A 21,500-nucleotide genomic window follows, 5' to 3' on the forward strand; every position below is an offset into this window, starting at 1 on the left:
ACATTTTGCAGAAAAAGATCCAAGGGTTCTAGAGGACAAGCTGATCACAAATTGCCTTGTAGCAAAGGACAGCTACATCCAAGGCTGTATTAGCAAGAGCACAGATGGATGGTCAAAGAAAGCGATCCTCCCCATCTACTCAGTATTTCTGAGGCCACATGTGGCTATGCTTAGTTTTGGGCTTCCTGGTGCACAAAAGATGTTGATGTATTGGAGGAAGTCCAGCAGAGAGTCACCAGGACAATGAGAGCACTAGAGCATGTGACGTACAAGTTCAAGCTTAGAAGAGATCTTGTTGCTCTGTCCCACTACCAGATGGGAAACTACAGTAAAAACAGGAGACAGACTCTTCTCAGAAGTGTACGGTGACTGGGACAAGCGGCAATCCTTCTTTTAGGTAACAAGTTCAATACTGTATTTCTCAGAAAAATGTCAAGGAAATCCTACCCTATAAATGAGTATCTACCAGTAATATACATATAAAAGTCATATCAGGAAAACAACATAGCATGTACCAACCCAAAATAATCTCTACCAGGATATGCTTGTGTTACCTTTTCTTTCTGGGCTCTTCACCTGACTCTGCGGTATACGATAAACATTTACTAATTAGGGACACACTCATTAAATTTCATTCTTAAAGTGTGATTGAGAGGATACAGATAGCCTTAATTATTTTTCTTAAAAAGATGCCAACCAGTAAAAACCAAGGAAGTCATAGAATCACCATGGCTGGAAAAGACCTCCAAAATCATCCAGTCCGACTGTCCACCAGTATGTTTCTACTAAACCACTTCCCCTAGTACAATATCTAAATGTTTCTGAAACACTCTCAGGGACGGTGATTCCACCAGCTCCCTGGGCAGCCCTGTCCAGCACCTGACCACTCTTTCAGAGAAGAAATTTTTCATATCATCCAACCTGAATATCCCCTGCTATAACTTGAGGCCATTCCCTCCAGTCCTATCACTGGTTACATGACAGAAGAAGCTAAGGCCCACCTTACCACAACTTCCTATCAGTCACAGAGAGCAATATGAAGTGCTCTGTGAGCCTCTTCTCCAGACTGAACGATCCCAGCTCTCTCAGTAACTCCACATAAGACCAGTGCACCAGATCCCTCATAGCGTCTGCCCTGCTCTGGACATGCTCCAGGGCCACGATGTCTTTCTTGTAGTCTTGGGCCCAAACCTGAACACAGTACTTAAGGTGCGGCCTCACCAGAGCGAAGTACATAGGGATGATCACTTCCCTGCTCCTGCTGGCAACACTATTTCTGATACTAGCCAGGATGCCACTGGCCTACTTGGCTACCTTGAATGTTCTGACTTAATAGGGACCTCTAAGTTACAATCCCCCTGCTATAGGCAGGGACACCTTCTTCTTGACCAGTGGCTCAAAGCCCCATGCAGCCTGGCCATGCATGCCTCCAGGGAGGGGGAATCCTCTGGGCAACCTGTTCCACTGTGTCACAATAAAGAATTTCTTCCTAATATCTAGTTCAAATCTACCTTCTTCCAGTTTAAGGCCATTTTCCCCTTGCCTTGTTGCTGCATGTCCTTATAAAAAGTCCCTCCCCAGCTTTCCTGTAGGCCCCCTTCAGGCACTGGAAGGCCACTATAAGGCACTATGGGGTGCTCCAGCCCTCTGATCATCTTTGTGGCCCTCCTGTGGACATGCTCCAAAGCTCCATGTCCTTCATGTGTTGGGATACTCAGATCAAATAATCAAAATACCTAGTCTAAAACTAAAATTTTCCAATGTGAATATTTTACATTGAAAAGGAAAAAGAGAGAAATGCCAAGAAGGCTTATTGTAATTCACATGGAATATGTTATTCATGCACTTCAGCAAGGGCGTTGGACTGGAAGATCTCAAGAGGTCCCTTCCAACCCCTACAATTCTGGGATCCTGCAAAATCATTCAGTTGCTGTAAGGAGTGGCTATATAAATTCTTGATCGTTTCCTGAAGAGGCTGTTTCATGTTACTTCAATATTAATAAAGTGAAGCATACTGATGAGGGAATAAACAATAAAAATGCAGTGATCCCTTCCACATTTACATTCTGTGAAGTAAGATCATATGGTTACATGACAAAATCCACCTCACGTGTACAAATACAAAGCTTTCTAAAAGGTCCACAAAATTTGATAATTAACCCCTCACACTTCAACACTCCTAAACAACAGAAACAACAGTGAAACAACAGAGGCTTCATAATCCACAGAAAGGGAAAAAGACTTATCACACTGAAATGTAAAGACACGATCACAAGACTAAAAAGCAAAATCTTGTTCTCATTACAGCTTATAGGAAATTCGCACTGTCTTCCACATCGTGCATCAGCCTATATAACATTCTTTGAAAGACTGGAAAATTTCTAGAATGCCTTAAATTTGAAAATCATGTAGTTTTCCTTCATTCAAATATTTTTTTGACCTTCTGTTACGACATGTAAATGCCAGGTCTTAATTTAGGAAGTAGGAGAAAGTATGTCTGTATTCTTCTTCAAATATTTTGAAAAGAAGTAAGGCTTTTATTTTCTCTGATTTACCTCAGAACTTCAACTTAGTGCTGGAATTCTGTCATAAGTATTACTTCTAACTTTCAATGTCAAAGATACAATAGTAAGAATAAGCAATTATATTAGTTATATACATATAGTAAAAATAAGCAATATGTTGAAATAATCAGAACACCATAGAATAGTTTACGTTTGAAAAGACCTCAAAGATCATCGAGTCCAATCACAACCTAACCACACTACCCTAACTCTAACAACCCTCTGCTAAAGCATGTGCCTGACTACCACATCCAAACTGTTTTTAAGCACATCCAGGGATGGTGACTGAACCACCTCCCTAGGGAGCCTATTCCAGTGCTTAACAACTCTTTATGTAAATAATTGTTTCCTGATATCCAACCTAAACTTACCCTGGTGCAACTTGAGGCCATTTCCCCTCATCCTGTCACCAGCGAGAAGAGACCAACCCCACTCTCACTGTAAGCAGCTTTCAGATATCAGAAGAGAGCAATAAGTTCTCCCCTCAGCCTCCTTTTCCCAGACTAAACAGCCCCAGTTCCTTCAGTCTCTCCTCGTAGGGCATATTCTCCAAGCCCTTCACAAGCCTTGTTGCCCTTCTTTGGACCTGCTCCAGCACCTCCACATCCTTTCTGTACTGAGGTGCCCAAAACTGAACACAGTACTTGAGGTAAGGCCTCACCAGTGCTGAGTACAGGGGCAGGATGACTTCCCTAATCTACTCACCACATGATTCCTCATACAAGCCTCATACATAGCCACCTGGGCTCGCTGATGGCTTATATTCAGCTGACTGTTCATCAGTACACCAAGGTTCCTTTCCATCAGGCAGCTTTCCAGCCACTCCTTCCCAAACCTGTAGGGTTGCCTGGGGTTGTTGTGACCAAAATGCAGGACCTGACACTTGGCACTGTTGAAACAGTTAACCTTGGCCCAACGATCCAGTCTATCCAGGTCCCTCTGTAGTGCCTTTCTCCCCTCTGGCAGCTTAACACTCCCAACTTGGCGTCATCTGCAAACTTACTGAGGGTGCATTCAATCCCCTAATCGAGATTATTAAAGATATTAAACAGAAGCAGCCCCAGTACTGAGCCTTGGGGGATACTGTTCGTGACTAGCCACCAACTAGATTTAAATCCACTGACCACAACTCTTTGGGCCCAGCCATCCCCAGCCAATGCTTCACTCAGCAGAGTATACACCTATGCAAACCATGGGCAGCCAGCTTCTCCATGAGAATGCTGTGGGGGACAGTGTGAAAAGCTTTACTGAAGTCCAGGCAGACCACATCAACAGCCTTACTTTCACCCACTAAGCAGGTCACCTTGTCATAAAATGAAATCAGGTCTGTCAAACAGAATCTACCATTCGTAAACCCGTGCTGACTGGTCCTGATCCCCTGGTTGACCTTTAACTGGTCCATGATTGCTCCCAAGATTATCGATTCCATAACCTTCCAGGCACTGAGCTGAGACTGATAGGACTATAGCTACCAGAATCATCTTTCCAGCCCTTTCTAAAGATAAGCATCACATTTGCCAGTCTCCATTTCCCCAACACATTTCCGGTTAGCCAAGACTGCCAAAGAATGATGGAGTGTGGCTTGGCAACCACATCGGCCAACACCCTCAGCACTTTCTTCACAGTGATAACAATCCTCCTCCCTGGGTAGTCATGTGAATAGGTGGCTTATGGTTTCTCCTTGTCTGAATGGCCCACGTGATTCACATATCCGACTCCTCTCCATCCCTGAGGCTTTTTCTAGACAGGGCGCATGGATGCAGAGCAGTTGTCCTGACAACGCCCACTTCACATCAGCCACTCTCGTGAGAGCTGCCAGGCTGCTCTGTTACCTCAGGGTTGCCTGATCAAAGAACTGACTGAAACCCTCCTGTACCTCATGGTCATTTACTGCAGTTCTGGCTGGAACAGCTTCAAAGCAGCGAACCTTGGTGATCAAGCAATATTATTGTGCTATATCTCCCTTTTTACCTCCTCAAACTGAACCAGAATACAAACTGTTGTTAAAAATACAAATTGTTGTTAAACAAGTGCATTTGTAAACTTCGACTTCTTTAGGTGATCATACAATGACTTGTGTTGGAAAGGCCTGTAAAAATCTAGTTTCAACTCCTGCAACCATGGACAGAGCTGACACCCGTTAGATCAGGCTACCCAAGGCCTTGGACACCTCCAGGGGTATGGCATCAACAGTGTCTGTTCCAGCGCCTCACCTCTCTCAGAGTGAAAAGTCTCCTCCTAATATCTAACACAAATTACCCTCTTTTAGTTTAAAACAGTTCTGCCTTGTCCTATCACTATCAGGCTATGTAAAAAGTCACTCCCCATGTTTTTTTTTTATACTCACTCTTTAAGTACCAATATTCTGTAGCTTACAAATATAATTAAAACATTATTTAGGAAGAAGTTAAGAACTATTCAGTTTTGTAAAAAAAACTTTACTACCATAAGGTGAATGAGAAAATGCGAATCACTGTAAGCAGAAAACGTTATTCTTAAGTTCATTTTCACCTTGCAAAAAAATATCTACAGTGTATTAAATGAGCAAAAGTACACACATCTGCACACCCTAGCTATTGAAGGCTGCTAGATGCCACTAAATCCCACTAATGCATACTTAGCTGTAGACTAATGTTTCCATTTAAAGCTTACGTAACTATCTCCTACCTGTAAAACATCATTTATAATTATTCTTTTTAGAAGAGAAAATGAAGACAGAAGGGCAAGAAGATCCACAAATTAGTTTGAGAAATTAAAATGGCCTATTATCATCATACACTGGCTAGAAGACTTCAGGATTAGAGTCCTAACTTTGAATTAGAAAACAGTTGCTTTGTTGATTCACCTAAGGTAAAGGAGATGTATCTGTTTCTGACCCCAGAGATATCACAATTTCTGCTCTTTGAGAACAGATATTGTTATTTTGGCCAACCAGAGAGGAAAGTTTTCCAAAGTAATCAGATCAGAAGCAAACCACTGGTTTACTACTTATAGCGGGATGATTTGCCATTAGTAATTAGAACAGATTGATTTGCCACTAGCAATGACTTCACAGAATCACGTAAAATTAGAGAATCATAGGGACTGAAAGAGATGTCTGAAAATCATCTAATCCAGTTCCCCTACTAAAGCAGGCTCCCTAGAGTACACTGCACAAGAAAGTGTCCAGGAAGAAATCTCCAGAGTATCTCCAGTAGAAAGAGACTCCAGAACCTCCCTGGGCAGCCTGTTTCAAAGCTATGGCACCCTCAAAGTAGACAAGTTCTTTCTCATGTTCATATAGAACGTCCTGTGATCCAGTTTGTTCCCATTGCACCTTGTTCTGTCACTGAGCACACTGAAAAGAAGTCGGCCTCATCCAATTGACACCTGCCCTGTAGATATTTATAAGCATTGATAAGATCCCCTCCCAGTCCTCTCTTCTACAGGCTTAACAGTCTCAGGTCTCCGAGCCCTTCCTCCCAGCGGAGATGCTTTAGGACCCTCATGATCTTTGTGGTCTTCAGCTGGACTCTCTATAGAAGTTCCCTGTCACACTTGAACTGGGGAGAAAGAACTGGACATGGTACTCCAGATGTGGCCTCACCAGAAACAGAGTAAAATTACTATTAATTCAACACAAGAAATAACTTTTATTTCCCATAATTAATTTAAAAAAAAATCACATTTATCACTCTGCTATATTATTAAACCTACAGTTGTCTGTCAACAAAGCTTCCTGGTACTCAAAATATTTGATAGAAGAATTCTAAAAACAAAACAAAACAGAAACCCAACAAACTCAATCTTAATGAATAACTAGAACAGGCAAAAGAGATGAGGGGAAAAAATGAGATGATTTTTAACATCAGTACGTCTAATATGTTTATTTCATAGATATTTAAAAATGTATGTATATAAACTTGTCATTAGTATTTTCTATTAAAATAACTATAGCTTCTTAACTTTTAGGCAAGAGGAAGGAGAATAGCAGACACTAAGTGCTGTAAGATATAAGATATTGCCAGAATTCTAGAAACATCTACAGATGTAATTTGTATCAGAACTTACTTTCTGCTGTCTGCATTATTATCTCATCAAGGTCTTTTTCAAGTTTTTCGTAAGTATCTAGTCTTGCCTGAAACTCAGAATTCTGTGTTTGAAGTTCAATAATGCGTGTTTCACTAGAAGACTGAAGACTGTAAAATTCCTTGGTGAGCACCTGTGAGAATGAATAATGAAAATATCACTGAAAACAGCATGACAGCTGTTTATGAAAAAGGTGAAAACCCACATGTAAATTAATCAGCAACAGAATACCAAACAACAATAATGTATCACATTTGATGCAACTTTTGCACAGGTATAGTAAAATAGTTGAAAAAAAATTAGTTCTTTTCAGCTATGTTATCTTGCACAGACTACACTCTCATGTGTTATAACGCTTTATAGAATCATATGACTATTTGAACTTGAAGGGACTCTTAAAGATCATGAAGTCCAATTTCCCTGAAATGAACAGGGACACCTACAGCACCATCAGTTTGCTCAGAGCTCTGGGCAACGTGTTTCAGTGCTTCAGTCTTACCATAAAAGACTTCTTTCTCATTTCCAATCTAAATCTCCTCTGTTGTGTTTTGAAACAATTCCCTCTTATCCCATCACAACTGACCCTGCAAAGACTCTGTCCCCTTTCTTATTGCCTCCCCTGTAGATACTGAAAGGCTGTTATCAGGTCTCCCCAGAACTTCTTAATGCCTTTGTCTCAACTTGGAAAAATGGCAGTAATTTTAAAGGGCAGTTACAACAACCAAAGCAATAGTTACAAAAATTAATGGAGAAGTAAAAAAAAAATATAAAAAATGACTGTTTCTTTTTTGTTGATTCAATTACATTCATATACCAGTACCCAATTTACTAGATTGGTTCCTTTATGGAATAGTAAATGCACAAATAACGAGATTTGTTATTTAAGTTATATCAGATTCTTATTATTCACTCATCATTGAAAAGTCATGAAACATCATGAGCATTTTCAGTTAACGTAAATACTTAATCTACCAACATTTTACAAAAAAGGGACATATTCAAAGTTAAAAGTTAGGAAGTTCTGTACAAACTAAAGCTTAACAAGAAAGCTAAGTGATATGGTGCTTGAAAATAGAAAAATACAACATTGACAAATAGCGTAAAACCAGCTGGAATGAAAATCTTCGTTTAGTGAAGTAGCAATCTATGTACTGTGTACACAGCAGTAATGCTGTATGCAGTCAGAAATATGAAGCTATCCACAGTATTTAGGGAAATAAGCAACACAAATATAAAAACATGGAAAGCATCAATCTACTGTCACAGAAGGCTACATTTATAGGTCAAATTTTGGCAACATATAAAACAGTTTCATAGTTTAGGATGTTTAAGAGAAACTATGCTGAAATCCAATTAAAAACAGATTTTTTTCATGAAGCAGCTACAGCTCTATAGCTGAGTCCTAAGTTAATGGTGACTACATTAGTCAAAATTGATGTGCTGTACAATATTAATATTAATACACTGATCGTGTATTTTAGAAAAGAAATATAAGAAATCAGTCAAAAGGAACAAATGCAAAAAAAAAAAAAGGATTTCAAGTGTTTAAATTCTGCAGTAATTCTCTGTAATGAGAAAGCATTGGTTTCAAGGCATATCTCTATCAGGAAAAGGAAGTGCCAGGAGAACTAATACAGCTGAACACCACATATTCAAGAGTTTATTCAAATAAATATCCAAAGAAAATGGAAACACAACTCAAATGCAACTTCCTTAGTCAAAGTTTAGACATGTCTGTGCAATTAAAATTTATTTAGTAACCTCAAAGTCTAGCACAGCTGGCACTCCCAGTGCTCATGACCACAACTAACCTCATCAGCCAGGATCTGAATGTTCCAATACAGACAGAACAACAAGAAATTACATTTCATCTAAAGCTTTGTTTCCACTCTGTAAGTGTTTCCACTCTATAGCTCCTTTTCATAAACATCCCAGTAATGCAGAATCTCCAACAACAGCATATTTCCCCCGCAAAACAAAGACTGAACTAGCTGAAATCTAGAAAAAAAGAGTTCTTATTCTGTTCTACTAAGTTTGTGTAGCCTACTGACTGTTTTACACACACTGTCAATTTCATTTAAATCTCACAAATTGGATGCAGTGGTATGTTTTCAGGACTAACTTTTCACAGATGAAGAAATTTTGTTTTGATGTAAGTTTCCTCTGCTGCAGACTGGACATCTTTCCAATACTACAGTGAGTCAAACAGGATATATTACATTTTTTGAAAGTACGCATTTGAAAGAGAATAAATTCTAAGCTTGTTTAGATGGAAAGGTCCAACTCACTGAACTTCATGTAAACAGATGTAGTGGGTGTAAGTATCAAAATGCTTCAGTCTCTTGATTGTGTAAATTTTATCCATAGTGCATATAGCGTATTTGCACACTAGTGAAATTTTATATACATGTCTTAGATTCATGTGGGCTAGAATTGTTTTTTTTAGAGTGTCTGGTACAACACTATGTTTTGGTTCCAGGAGAAAAGCAATGTTGATAACAAATTGATCACAGAATCATCAAGGTTGGAAAAGACCTCATCCAGTCCAACCGTCCACTTATCACTGATAGTTCTCACTAAAACATGTCCCTCAACACAATATCTCAACATTCCTTGAACACCTCCAGGATTGGTGAGTCCACCACCTCCCTAGGCAGCCCATTCTAGTACCTGACCACTCTTTCAGAAAACCAGTATTTCCTAATGTGCAGCCTAAATCTCCCCAGTACAGCTTGCAGCTGTTCCCTCCAGTCCTATTACTAGTTACACAAGAGAAGAGATTGACCCCCAGCTCACTATAACCTCCCATCACGTAGTTATAGAAAGCAATAAGGTCTGTTTTTGATGCCATTGGCCTTGGCCACACTGAAGGCTCATGTTCAGCCAAGCATCAATCAATATCCTTCAGGTCCATTTCCTCTACACAGTCTTCCAGCCACTCTGCCACAAGCCTGTAACATTGCTTGGAGATGTGGCCGAAGAGCAGGACCTGTGCATTTGGACTTGTTGAACCTCACCCTATTCACCTCAGCCCAGCGATCCAGCCTATCCAGATCCCTCTGTAGGACCCTGCTGCGACCAAGCAGATCGACACTTCCTGCCAGCTTGATGTAATCTGAAAACTTACTGAGGGCACACTCAATGTCCTCACCCAGTTGATCAATAAAGATACTGAAGATACTGAGGACAGGCACCAGTACCGATCCCTGGGGAACACAACTTGTGATTGGTCACCAGCTGGATTTAACTCCATTCATCACCACTCACTAGGCCCGGCCCTCCAGCCAGCTCCTCACCCAGCACACAGCTTACCCCTCCAAGCCATGGGCTGCAGCTTCTGCAGGACAATACTGAGGCAGAGACTGTGGGAGGCTTTGCTGAAGTTAAGGGAAATCACATCAACAGCCTTTCCCTCACCACCCAGGCAGGCCACTCCATCGTAGAAGATCAGGTTGGTCAAGCAGGCCCTGTCCTGCACAAATCCATGCTGGCTGGGCTTGATCCCCTGGTTGCCTCACACATACTGTGTAATCTCACTCAAGATGATCTGCTCCATAACCATTCCTGGCACCGAAGCCATGCTGACAGGTTGTAGGACCCCAGATCCTCCTTACAACCCTTGTAGAAAAGTCAGATCAGCAAGTCTCCTGTCTTCTGGGACCTACCCAGCTGACCAGGAATGCTGACACATGATGGAAAGCGGCTTGGCTATCATCGTCACCAGTTCCCTCAGCACTTTTGGATGGATCTCATCCAGCCCCATGGATTTGTGGCAGTCCACATGGAATAGCAGGCCTCTGACTGTTTCCTCCTGAATCACAGGGGATTTATTCCTCTCCCCATCCAAGACTTCCAGGTCAGTGAGTAGAGTGCCCTGATGATAACTGGCTTGACTTTTAAGGACAGATGTAAATAAGGCATTGAGAATCCTTTTCCCTATCCTCAGTGGCCACATTTCCAGATGCATCCAGTAAAGAAAGGAGATTCTCCTTGGTCCTCCTCTTACCGTTAATAAATTCGTAAAAGATTTTCTTGTTCCCTTTTACCCCAGCCAAGTTGAGTTCAAGCTGGGCTTTTGCCTAATTTTCTCCCTGCTCATCCTACCAACTTCTTTGTACCCTCTTCAAGTTGCATAGTGCAGAGCCAAGGCCATTTTCAGCAAAGGCCTCGGGGAGCTAGGATGGAACAGCATTAGGACAGCTGACTAAAAATGACCAAAGGGATATGCCATTCCTTATGATATCATGTAGAAGCAGTTCTGAAAGAGGTAGGAGTTAATATCTCTCTCTTCCACTGCTCAGGTGACTAGCATGGGACTGATGAGGTACGGTTAGCAATTGCTTGTGCATCTCTTGTCATATATGCTCACATAAATATATAAATGGTCATAACTATTGCCCTTCTCCTTTTCTCTATCCGTAGTAAACAATTTTATCTCAACCCGAGTTCCACTTGTATTTCCAGATTCTTTCCACCATCCCACTGGGAAGGGCGGAAATGAGCAATGGACTGTGTGGTGCTTAGCCACCTACCAGGTTAAACCACAACACTATGTTATTGAAGTTAGGCTCTTGAATTTGTGATGTATTTTCAAGTGCTGACACAATACATTGGTGTTTCTGAGGTATGTTTTCTTTTTTTCCCTTAATATCATTTATTTTACCTAATATATTCTATTCTTTTAGGTATTGGAGGGCCACTATAACGTTCCCCAGAGCCTTCTCTTCTCCAGACTGAACAGCCTCAGCTCTCTCAGCTTCTTTCGTAGTAGAGGTGCTTCAGCCCTCTGAACATCATTGTTGAAAGTGTCACCACCCTCTGTGTGAAAAACTTTCTCCTAATATCTAACCTAAACCTCCCATGTCTCAGTTTAAAGCCATTCCCTCTTGCCCTATCACTATCCACCCATGTAAACAGTCATTCCCTCTCCTGTTTATATGCTCCCTTTAAGTACTGGAAGGCCACAAATGAGGTCCCCCCAGAGCCTTCTCCTCTCAAAGCTAAACAAGTCCAGTTCCCTCAATCTTTCCTCAAAGGAGAGGTGCGCCAGCCCTCTGATCATCTTAGTGGCCCTCCTCTGGACCCACTCCAAGAGCTCCACATCCTGCACTGGGGAACCCTGGCCTGGATGCAGTACTCCAGGTGGGGCCTCACAAGAGCTGGCTGGGGACGGGATGGGGACACAACAGACACAATCACTCCCTGGCCACCCCTTTTTTAAGGCAGCCCAGGATTGTGAGAATCCTTCTTTGTTTTTTTGGCTCAAAGCTTGCTTCCTGAAGTATTTCTTGTGATAAGACTGACTCATCTAGGAGATGAGCGATGCGTGTTGCCATGTGGCAATCAACATAGCTGTGTGGACAATTTTACATTTAAAAGCATTTCTTTGGAGCTGTGTGCCTTTGGAAGATAGTGCTCAGGACTGTTTACTGGCAGAAGATCTAGCCTGTGACCAAATAACTCCAGCTTGCTATGGGAGACTGGGGGGTGATGCCACTGTATCCTGTGAAGGCAAGATATAAGTTGGTGCCTCCCTGCTCCTTCTTACCTGCTGGCAAGGCCCAGAAGATGCGAACAAAGAAGTTTCCTGCTGAGATCCCAGAGCCAGAATCTGCCACTCCAAGTAGAGCTGACTCAACCACTTTGGACTTATTTATAATAAGTTTGTACTACCATTGAAAAGTTGCCATCATTGCCGTGGTCACCATCATCATCAACAGAACAACAATGTCTGACAGCCCACCACTACTGAAGATCAATGACTGAACTATGTACCACGCTGGATTCACAGTGGTAACTATCTCCCTCTTGCTTCGTATAAAGACTCCTTGCTTCCTCTTTCCTATCTTTTCTATCACCCTCCCTCCCTTCCCCATTACCCTAATTCATAGTAGTGTCCATCCTCCCCTTCTCCATCTCCATGATTAATAACTGTAATAAACTAGTCAGACCAACATTTGAACTGCTGTTTCTTAATCTCACACCAAGTATACAGATACTAAAAGAACCTCCACTCCCTCCTATAAATTGGAGCAAGGCAAGGATGTAGTTGGCCATCTGGACTGCAAGCGCACACTGCTGGCTCATGTCCAGCTTTTCTTCCACTAGGACCCCCAAGTCCTTCTCCACAGGACTGCTTTCAAGGGGTTCTTCCCCTAGTTTGTATAAATACATGGAGTTGCCCCAACCCAGGTGCAGCACCCTGCATTTGGCCTTGCTGAATCTCAGTAGGTTCACATGGGCCCACTTCTCCAGCCTGTCCAGGTCCTTCTGGATGGCTTCCCTTCCTTCCAGTTATTGACTGCACCACTCAGCTTGGTGTCATCCGCAAACTTGTAAGGGTGCACTTGATGCAATTGTCTGTGTTATTAATGAAGATGTTGAAGAGCACCGATCCGAAGACAGAGCCCTGAGGGACACCTCCATCCTGACAGAGAACCATTGGCTGCATCCAAGTCCTAATCCATCGAACAGTCCATCCTTCAAATCCACACCTCTCCAATTTAGAGCGAAGGATGTGGCAAGGGACCATGTCAAAGGCTTTGCAGAAGTCCAGGTAGATGACATCCATTGCCCTTCCACCATCCATGGTGCCATCACTCCATCATAGAAGGCCACAAGATTGGTCAGGCAAGATCTGCCCTTGGTGAAGCCACACTGGCTGTCTCAAATCACCTTTTCACCTCATATGTGCCTTAACATGGTAACCAGGAGGATCTACTTCATGATCTTCCCAGGTACAGAGGTAAGGCTCACCAGCCTGTAGTTCATTGGGTCTTCCTTTCTCCCTTTTTTAAAAATGGGAGTAATGTTTCCCTTTTTCCAGTCACCAGGGACTTCACCAGCCAGCCATGATTTTTCAAATTTGGAGAGTGGCTCGGCAACCACATCAGCCATCTCTCTCAGAACCCTGGGATGGATATCACCTGGCCGCATGGACTTATATACATTCAGTTTCATGATGAAGTCTTGATCTTGCTCCATTGTTACAGTGGGACAGAATCTGTTCCACTTCCTCTTGGTGTATGGATAACCTCTAATAAGATAACGGCTCTTGTCATGAGCTAAGAGTAGCCATAGCAGGATAGTGCTTAAGGCTGGCCACTTCCAACTGTTTTTCTGTGATCCTTTGTGAAGGTAAAATTTTTAGTCATGTAACAGTACTGAGTAAGTGTGTCCTGAACAAAGTAAAAGAAATAGCTCTTCTACAGAAAAAAAAAAAAAATTCATTTTTTCCACTTAATTTTAGAAGGAATGAGTTAAATAAAAAAGGGTTTTAATTGCCACCTATTAATGAATGCAGAGCTGTTCAAGAGAGCTAGCGAGCTATTACCCTTGTGTGTAAGGGAACTCAAAACAGCTTATTTTTCATCTTGCACAAATAGATTCTGAAGGATCTGCCAGAGATCAAATATCCATATCTAATTATGACAAACTGGATTCCTCTGGATATGTCTCCTACAAAAGAGTCTGAACGAACTTCTTCTAGCAATACCTCTATAATAAAAGGACAGTAATAGCAGTTCTACTAAATCAGTTTGGTTTACTCTAGTGTTATTAAATAATGTAATAGACTTTTTAAAGTTCTCTATGCTTCCAAGAAACGTCTATGCTTTTAAGAAGTCTATATACTTTGAAGAGAATTTCACCATATCACCATTTTTTTTTTTCCTCTAAAATTGTTCTACTTACTACTGGTATTGAAGTTCTAATATATACTTGAAAGAATAAAATAGAAAGACATTTTCCTATACATTATCTGTTTAGCTTCCTGAAATGGAATTAATAAGCAGTTTTATACAAGCCAGATTAAAAGACAAAGGATTTATCAGTAAGGATGCATAATAAGGACCTATCCTTTCCAAGTGAAGTATCTAATGCTAACATATGACATGCAGAGATAGTTTCTATGATGGATACTGTTAACCTAACACACACGTTTTAAACATCTCACCATAAGAAAATGCTTTGCTTTCTTCTTTCCTTAGTTTTCCCTGAAACAGTATAGCTTGGTAAGCTTTTTCAGAATGTTCTGCTTCAGCACTGTTTGGTGGAAATACTAACTCAACCATGTACATCTTTTGGTGATGTCATCTTTTCCTTCTGCCCCCCCACCCCCAAGTTTCTTCATTTTGAATTATAATTGAAAACAACTTTGTAATGCCTCATTGAGTATTAATAACATACCTCCAACTTTCTCTGATATTTCTCACATTCTATTTGGCACTGTGAAAGATTCTTAGCTGTTTCTTGTTGCATGAGTTGAATATGTTCACTTTCAAAGGACTTTAACTTACTTTGGTGAAGAAGTTCAGATACTTTGCTTTCTGTGCCAAGCTGCATTTGTCTATACCTAAAAACAAAACAAACAAAAAAAAACACAAACATTTTTTTTTTGAATCTTCAAAACATCTGCTTGTTCTGCTTTGAAATTTATACCCGAAATGAAATTGAGAGTATTTTTAAGAGTTTGGTAAATACAAGTTAGTTATCTATTTATAGTTGCCTATCTAAGTACCATTGGATAGATGACTACAGAACACAGCAGGTAGAAAACTCAGTCCATGGCTTTGCTAAATTTGTGGATTGGTAATGCAAAAATCAAATGACAGTGACCTTAGTTTTTAAAAATATTACATCAACATGAATTTCCTTTTCAGTATAGATGTGTATACATTCCATACCTCTAACAATGAAATCTTTAAAGGACACAGGAGAGATACCAAGGAGGCTATTGCCTCTTCTCCACTAACTGTAATACATGATCCAGAGAAGTAGTGTTAGACACCAACGGAAACAAGGCTGCATTCCCTTAGGTTTATCTTGGATATGTGCTACACTAATTCTTCCCATAACCGAAGACATAAAGAAACCAGACCATGACAGTTTATTATTTCCACAGTCAACCTCAGGTTGAAGACTATCTAACAGGAATTAAGCTGTCAGACAAATAGTATGCCACTTAGAAGCAGGTATCTGTTGTTCCACTCCTTATGCTTAATAGGCAACCTCAAAAAGGTTTCTAATGGAATACTAAATTACTGGACTGTAAAAATGAAGCTGATGTGAATAACAGTAGAAAACCTTAAGAAGCTGGGCATTAAATCATATGAAATTTAAAGGAGATACGTAGAAAGTAACGAATAAAAATTTTCTTAACCATATACATAAAATTACCAACTCCTACTTAACTTTTAATTTGGAAATGAGATCTTGGGATTATACTAGACAAATCTATTTTATCTTTAATTCAGTTTTAAACAGTGGTAAAAAATAACATTTGGGGAATGGCTGTGAAAGGAATAGAGAACATACAGAAATCATCATGTCACTTTACAATTCCACACTGTTACCTGCATAATGAATGCTGAACACATTGCTAGTAACTAACCTCACAAAGAATATAGTAGAACATGTAAACATGTTCTTTACATGTAAACTACATGTAAATGTAGTTTGAGAAGGGCATTAAAGATATTTGACAATTGGCAACATTGTGCTATAATATAGTGACAGTATGAGAAATAGGTTAATTAAGCAAACCAGAATGCTAAAGAGATGGTATAAGAAAACGGGAGTTATAAGAGGCCTGAAACAGCCTAAGTGGCATCGAGAACGGGATTGAGAATCAATTATTTACCATATTTTCCAATAGATGAATGAGGAGGTGTGTAATAAAACTAGCAGCTGTGGAATGAAAAGCAAATATAATTCTTCACAGACTATCATGAAATACGTGAAATTCCTTGTATAAGATGTTCTGAATACTCAACACTTACTCAGGACGAGATCGAACAAACTCTCAGAAGATAAATCCTTTGACAACTATTAAATGTAAGATGGTACTTCTCACACAAATTACTGAAATTGTTAGAATGCCAGATAAACCTTCACTCTAACCCATTACTGCTCTTAACTGTCATTTGTCAAGTAGCAGTTGCAACACATTTCTACTCTATTTAGTATCTAATCTTTAGGTAGGATTGAGAGCATTAAAAAAAAATAAAATAAAAAAAAAAAGGGATTAGTCGGATATTTACCCTGAGGATTTCAGATGTAGGAATGTTTCTAAGATACAAAAAGGAAGCAATTTTCACTGAAATAAACAGAAAAAACAGGTGACACTATGATGTCCTCTGTAAACGTTTGTGTATGTATAAACAGTCCAATGCATGAATGAGATTGTTCCCATACAGACTGCATGAGGAAAGAGTGGAAATTTTGCCCACAAACTCATGAAGACATCATCACTCTTTCTAAAAACAACTTTCTTGTTCAATAGCAACATGACATTTCCTCTCATACAAAACTGCTAAATGCCCATTATCTATCTGATATCAACTGCCGTCAATTTTGCTTGAGGCTGATACTTTAAGCATTTCATCATTGCTCTGACTGTATGTTCCCATTTTCATTTTACCACACAAAAATAGTTTCAGCATGCTTACATTCTGTATACTTTGTACGTGATTGGCTGCAGACAGGACAGTCAATCTTTTCTGCTAAGCACGTTGTTTACAACCCTGGGAAGAATATTTCATTCCAAAATGAGCATGTCTTCACAAAGATACATGTCATCTAACCATCTGCAATGCAATACACAAATGAAATTTATCTACAAGTGACATTCATTGACTTTAAACAACATTATGCCTTCACAGAAAATAAGTAGCTATCCTTTCCAGAAGACTGCTTCAGATCTTAAAATAGTCTGAGGCTTAATGATCTGTAGAGAGCATACACACTGGAAACATGCATAAACAGAAGTTATATATACTTTCCTATACCTTACAAAACTTTCCAGAAAAGTGTACTAGATCTGACAGTTTTCAAAGTCCATTCAATCAACTAGGTGCTTCCAGACCACGCTTATCAGCAAAATCACAAATGGTGACTTTAGGAAAAAGAAAATTTTCTTCAGAAATTCCAAGTAATTTACATTGGCATAGTATGGTTTGTACTGGTAAGGTTATGAAGAACCTCGTGTGCTTTCCATTGGCAATGATTTTTGAGAAACAGACAGGGCACAGCTTATGAGTAATGGTAAGTAACAACTTCATATGCTCTTTTGTCAACAAATAATAACATCTATTTTCATGTGTAGTATGGAAAATTACACTCCCATTAATGACAGAAAAGCCCTTTTTTCAGAGCTGGTAAAGGAGAAACTGTTGTCCAACCAAGAATATTTTCTAGTACGCCTCAAATAAGATTTTCTTACTACACCTTTGAGCTCACCAGTGAGCCCTCCATTGCAGCAAAGCTTTCAGAGTTTCTTCAGCATGTGAGTTTTTATTTGGCTAAATAGCACATCTGACTTCTTGGCTATTATTTCAGCAGAAGTCTAGGAGCACATATACACATACAGTCATGAAACACAATGTCAGAACACATTCCTTAATCCACCTAGATGGTCTCCAGGAAAAACAACAGAAAACAAATCCACCCTATGCTTGAATATCACTACTATTGTGGGTGTACAGGATTTTTCCCCATAAAAAAATTTAATAAAACTGATACGGTACAGTTTTTGTTTCACAAAAGAATATGGATTGAGAATCACAGAGTAATTACAGTGTGAGTTAATGAAAAGAACAAACATGCAAGAATCATCTGAAATGAAGTCTCAACTTCATTATTTTTCTGCACCATCAAGATGACCAACCAATAATGCTGGAAGTTCACTAAAGTGGAGTGACACAAAAGTTATTAATTTTAGAGTAAAGTAGAATGAATATTCAGTTAGGGACTTAAACAATAGTTCCTAAGCAAAGATATAACATTAAAATTATCACAAAATGGACTTCAATATAAGCAGTGAGAAAAAGTACACTTCTCTAAATAGTGTGCATCTAAAGAAAGCCAACTGAAAGCAGAGATTACCAACTGCTTTTTCATTGGGGTAAACTACCAGGCATATCCAGCACAGCCCAATCTAATAGTCATATTCAAAAGCTTTTACAGTATGTGCATGTAACTTTACAAACTTCTTACAAGCATTGTATATGTACTGAGATAGCACGGTTTATACCTGACAGAAATAGACTGTTAACTTCTACCACTGTCTATTCCATAGACAAAATCTGAATTTACATCACTACTCTTCAAAAGCAGGTATAACTGAATAATGAAGTACATAGGAAGACAATGAGATCTGTGAAATTAAGCATTCAAATAGTAAATTGTAGTGGTAAGATTATTATAAAAAGGAATGACAAGCAAGTAAATTCTATGAAATACATCTCCCAAATGAAGTCCACTTGGATTATACAAAGATGAGTACCAACCCCTTCTAACTTTGTGAACATGATTATAGAAATCTAAGGTTCTTTAGGATACAGTTGAAATGTTATTTTCAAGTTAAAAAAATGAAGAAAAAAAATCAGTGACTTGTAAGTTGCGAAATGCTCCTGACTCCACAGAAGGGTCAGTTCCAGGTCTAAGATCTTCAGAGTAATTACAATATACTCCTTTTTCTTTTTAAAAAAAATGTATGTGCTTTGGTTCAGTGCCAAATCTGCAAAGAAACCTAAATGCTACAGACATTTTCTCCCTAACCTCTCCTATTGCAATCCTGTTCCTTCCAGTCCCAACATGTATTCTAATGTCCCTATCCTTCTCTCACCCTGTTGCAGCTCCAACTCAGATTTCTCATCCTTTCCAATTCTGCTTTCATTCTTTCTGCTTGAGGTATGTTTTTTCTCTTCATGTTTGTTCCAGCCTATTCAGTTCTCATTCCTATCTTTTAGTCCTATTCTCCAACTGTTGGTCATCTTTTTATTCCTCTATCGCTCTCATGGTTCACAAAAATCAGGGAATCGCAGAATGATTTAGGCTGGAAGGGATCAACAAAGATCGAGTCCAATTCCTCTGTGTCATGAGCAGGGATATCTTCACAGCATCAAAGCTGGTGAGGGGTCTGGAGAACAGGCCTTACAAGGAGCAGCTGAGGGAAGCAGGATTGTTTTGTCTGGAGAAGAAGCAGCTGAAGAGAGACCTTACTGAACTCTACAACTCCCTGAAAGCAGGTTGTGATGAGGCAGGGGACGGCCTCTGCTCCTGCATAAGCAGAGACAGGACAGGAGGGACTGGCCCCTAGTTGCACCACAGTAGATTCAGGTTGGATATTAGGAAGAATTTCTTCTCTGAAAGAGTCATCAGGCACTGGAATGGGCTACCAAGGGAGGTGGTTGAGTCACTGTCCCTGGAGCTGTTCAAGAAATGTTTAGATGTTTAGTAAGGGACATGGTTTAATGGGGAAATATTGGTGATAGGTGATTGGTTGGACTGGATGATTCTGGAGGTATTTCCCAACCTTGGTGATTCTATTATTCTATCTTCCACTAGACTAGATCACGCAAAACCCCATTCAACCTGACAAACACTTACAGGGATGGTGCATCCACAACTTCTCTGGATAACCTGTGCCTCACTATCCTCTGAGTAAAGAATTTCTTCCTAATAACTAACCTACATCTAGCCTCTTTTAATTTGAAACCATTACCCTTTGTCCTGTCACTACAGGCCATTGTAAAAATTCTCTTTATAAGCCCTATTTCAGTAGTTGAAAAATTGCAATGAGGCCTTCCCTTTCAATATCTAAAGGGTATCTATAAGAAGGAAGAGGATATGCTTAGTAGCACAGTCAATTGTGACAAGGGGAAATGGAAATTGAACTAGATGACCTTTAATTTAGAAGTCCATTCCAACTCAAAAGATTCTATGATTCTATGAACAAAATCTTTGCTGTTTATTCTTCTTCCTGGAGTCACAGAAGGATTAATAGGAGCTTACATTGGTCTAAATTAAATTCAGTCATGTAATAGACCACATATACACTGTCCATACCTGAGACAAGCTATAAGACACCAGTTCAAATATGAGTAGTCAAAAGATCCTATTGTCGGTATTCTCTTTGATCCTTGGTACTAAAAATTGATTGGCTTGTTTCTGAGCAAGAAAAAAATTTCCCATAAATTGAGTTCACACCAAGTAACTGGAAATGTAGGAACTCCACTGCTTAGTTTTAAATATGTTAATTGCTCAGTTTCTGAAGCACTGAGCATAAATTGGATGTGTTGTGTATCTGGCTAGTTTAATAAACCATATGTCTATTATAATAATCACTAGAAAATGGAAAACTATTATTCTTAATTTAAATACATGTAATTAATTGAGATACCTGTGTCAGTTTTATATTATCTATTACTTTAAATTACTTCTCACATGGACTAAAGTAACAGGGTACTTATTAATCTTAGTATAATGATTAAACAGAAGATAAAATATGTTATCTAAAAACAAAAAAAGTTTGCTTCTAGCACAGTCCTGATACATTACACAAAGCTATCTTTTGCACATGCATACCAGCACATAACATGGTAAAAATGACAAATTTTGAAACTATAAGAAACATACTCAACTGAAGAGGAAAGCACAACTGTACAAGCTCCAGAATAAGCATAATTACATTTCTCATTACCTAAACAATATCAGCGTTCAAATGAATAAACACTTACTCTTAAAAACTCACCTTGAAATGACAGATAGAAAAGGATTTCTTCTCCACAACATTGTTTCAGTATTCATATTATAATCAAAAAGCACAGAAGTATACACATGAAAATCTTGTTATATTTTAAGTCACATTTTCTATGTACACTTTCCTGTTTGAATTCCCATTCAATTTCAATCATGACTAAATTAAAACAATATCCATATTTCATGCTTCAGTTCACAAGACCTACCATATTGAAGCTGAATTCTGTAATAAATCAACAAAAACACAAATAATAACAAAGAAACTAATTCATCAATAATGTATATTAACTATGTACAATCAACAACATACAATCAGCAGAATAGCAT

General features: G+C 39.4%; 1 protein-coding gene across 4 annotated transcripts in view; it reads right to left on the bottom strand.

Annotated features, from left to right (window-relative positions):
- Positions 1-21,500, bottom strand: part of PIBF1 (progesterone immunomodulatory binding factor 1) — a 135,247-nt gene that overhangs the window by 39,862 nt on the left and 73,885 nt on the right. For 3 of the 4 annotated variants that reach the window (XM_042839047.1, XM_042839046.1, XM_042839049.1), the window contains exons 10-11: positions 14,820-14,985; positions 6,615-6,765 (exon numbers count right to left, since the gene is read on the bottom strand). In XM_042839047.1, the coding sequence (XP_042694981.1) occupies positions 6,615-6,765; positions 14,820-14,985 (317 nt within the window). The remainder of the gene's footprint in view (positions 1-6,614; positions 6,766-14,819; positions 14,986-21,500) is intronic. The other variant, XM_042839048.1, reaches the window with a different exon arrangement.

The sequence above is a fragment of the Centrocercus urophasianus genome, unplaced genomic scaffold, assembly GCF_019232065.1.
Source record: "Centrocercus urophasianus isolate 14NV4802_14NV808 unplaced genomic scaffold, USGS_Curo_1.0 seq_9, whole genome shotgun sequence".
Classification (NCBI taxonomy): Eukaryota; Metazoa; Chordata; class Aves; order Galliformes; family Phasianidae; genus Centrocercus; species Centrocercus urophasianus.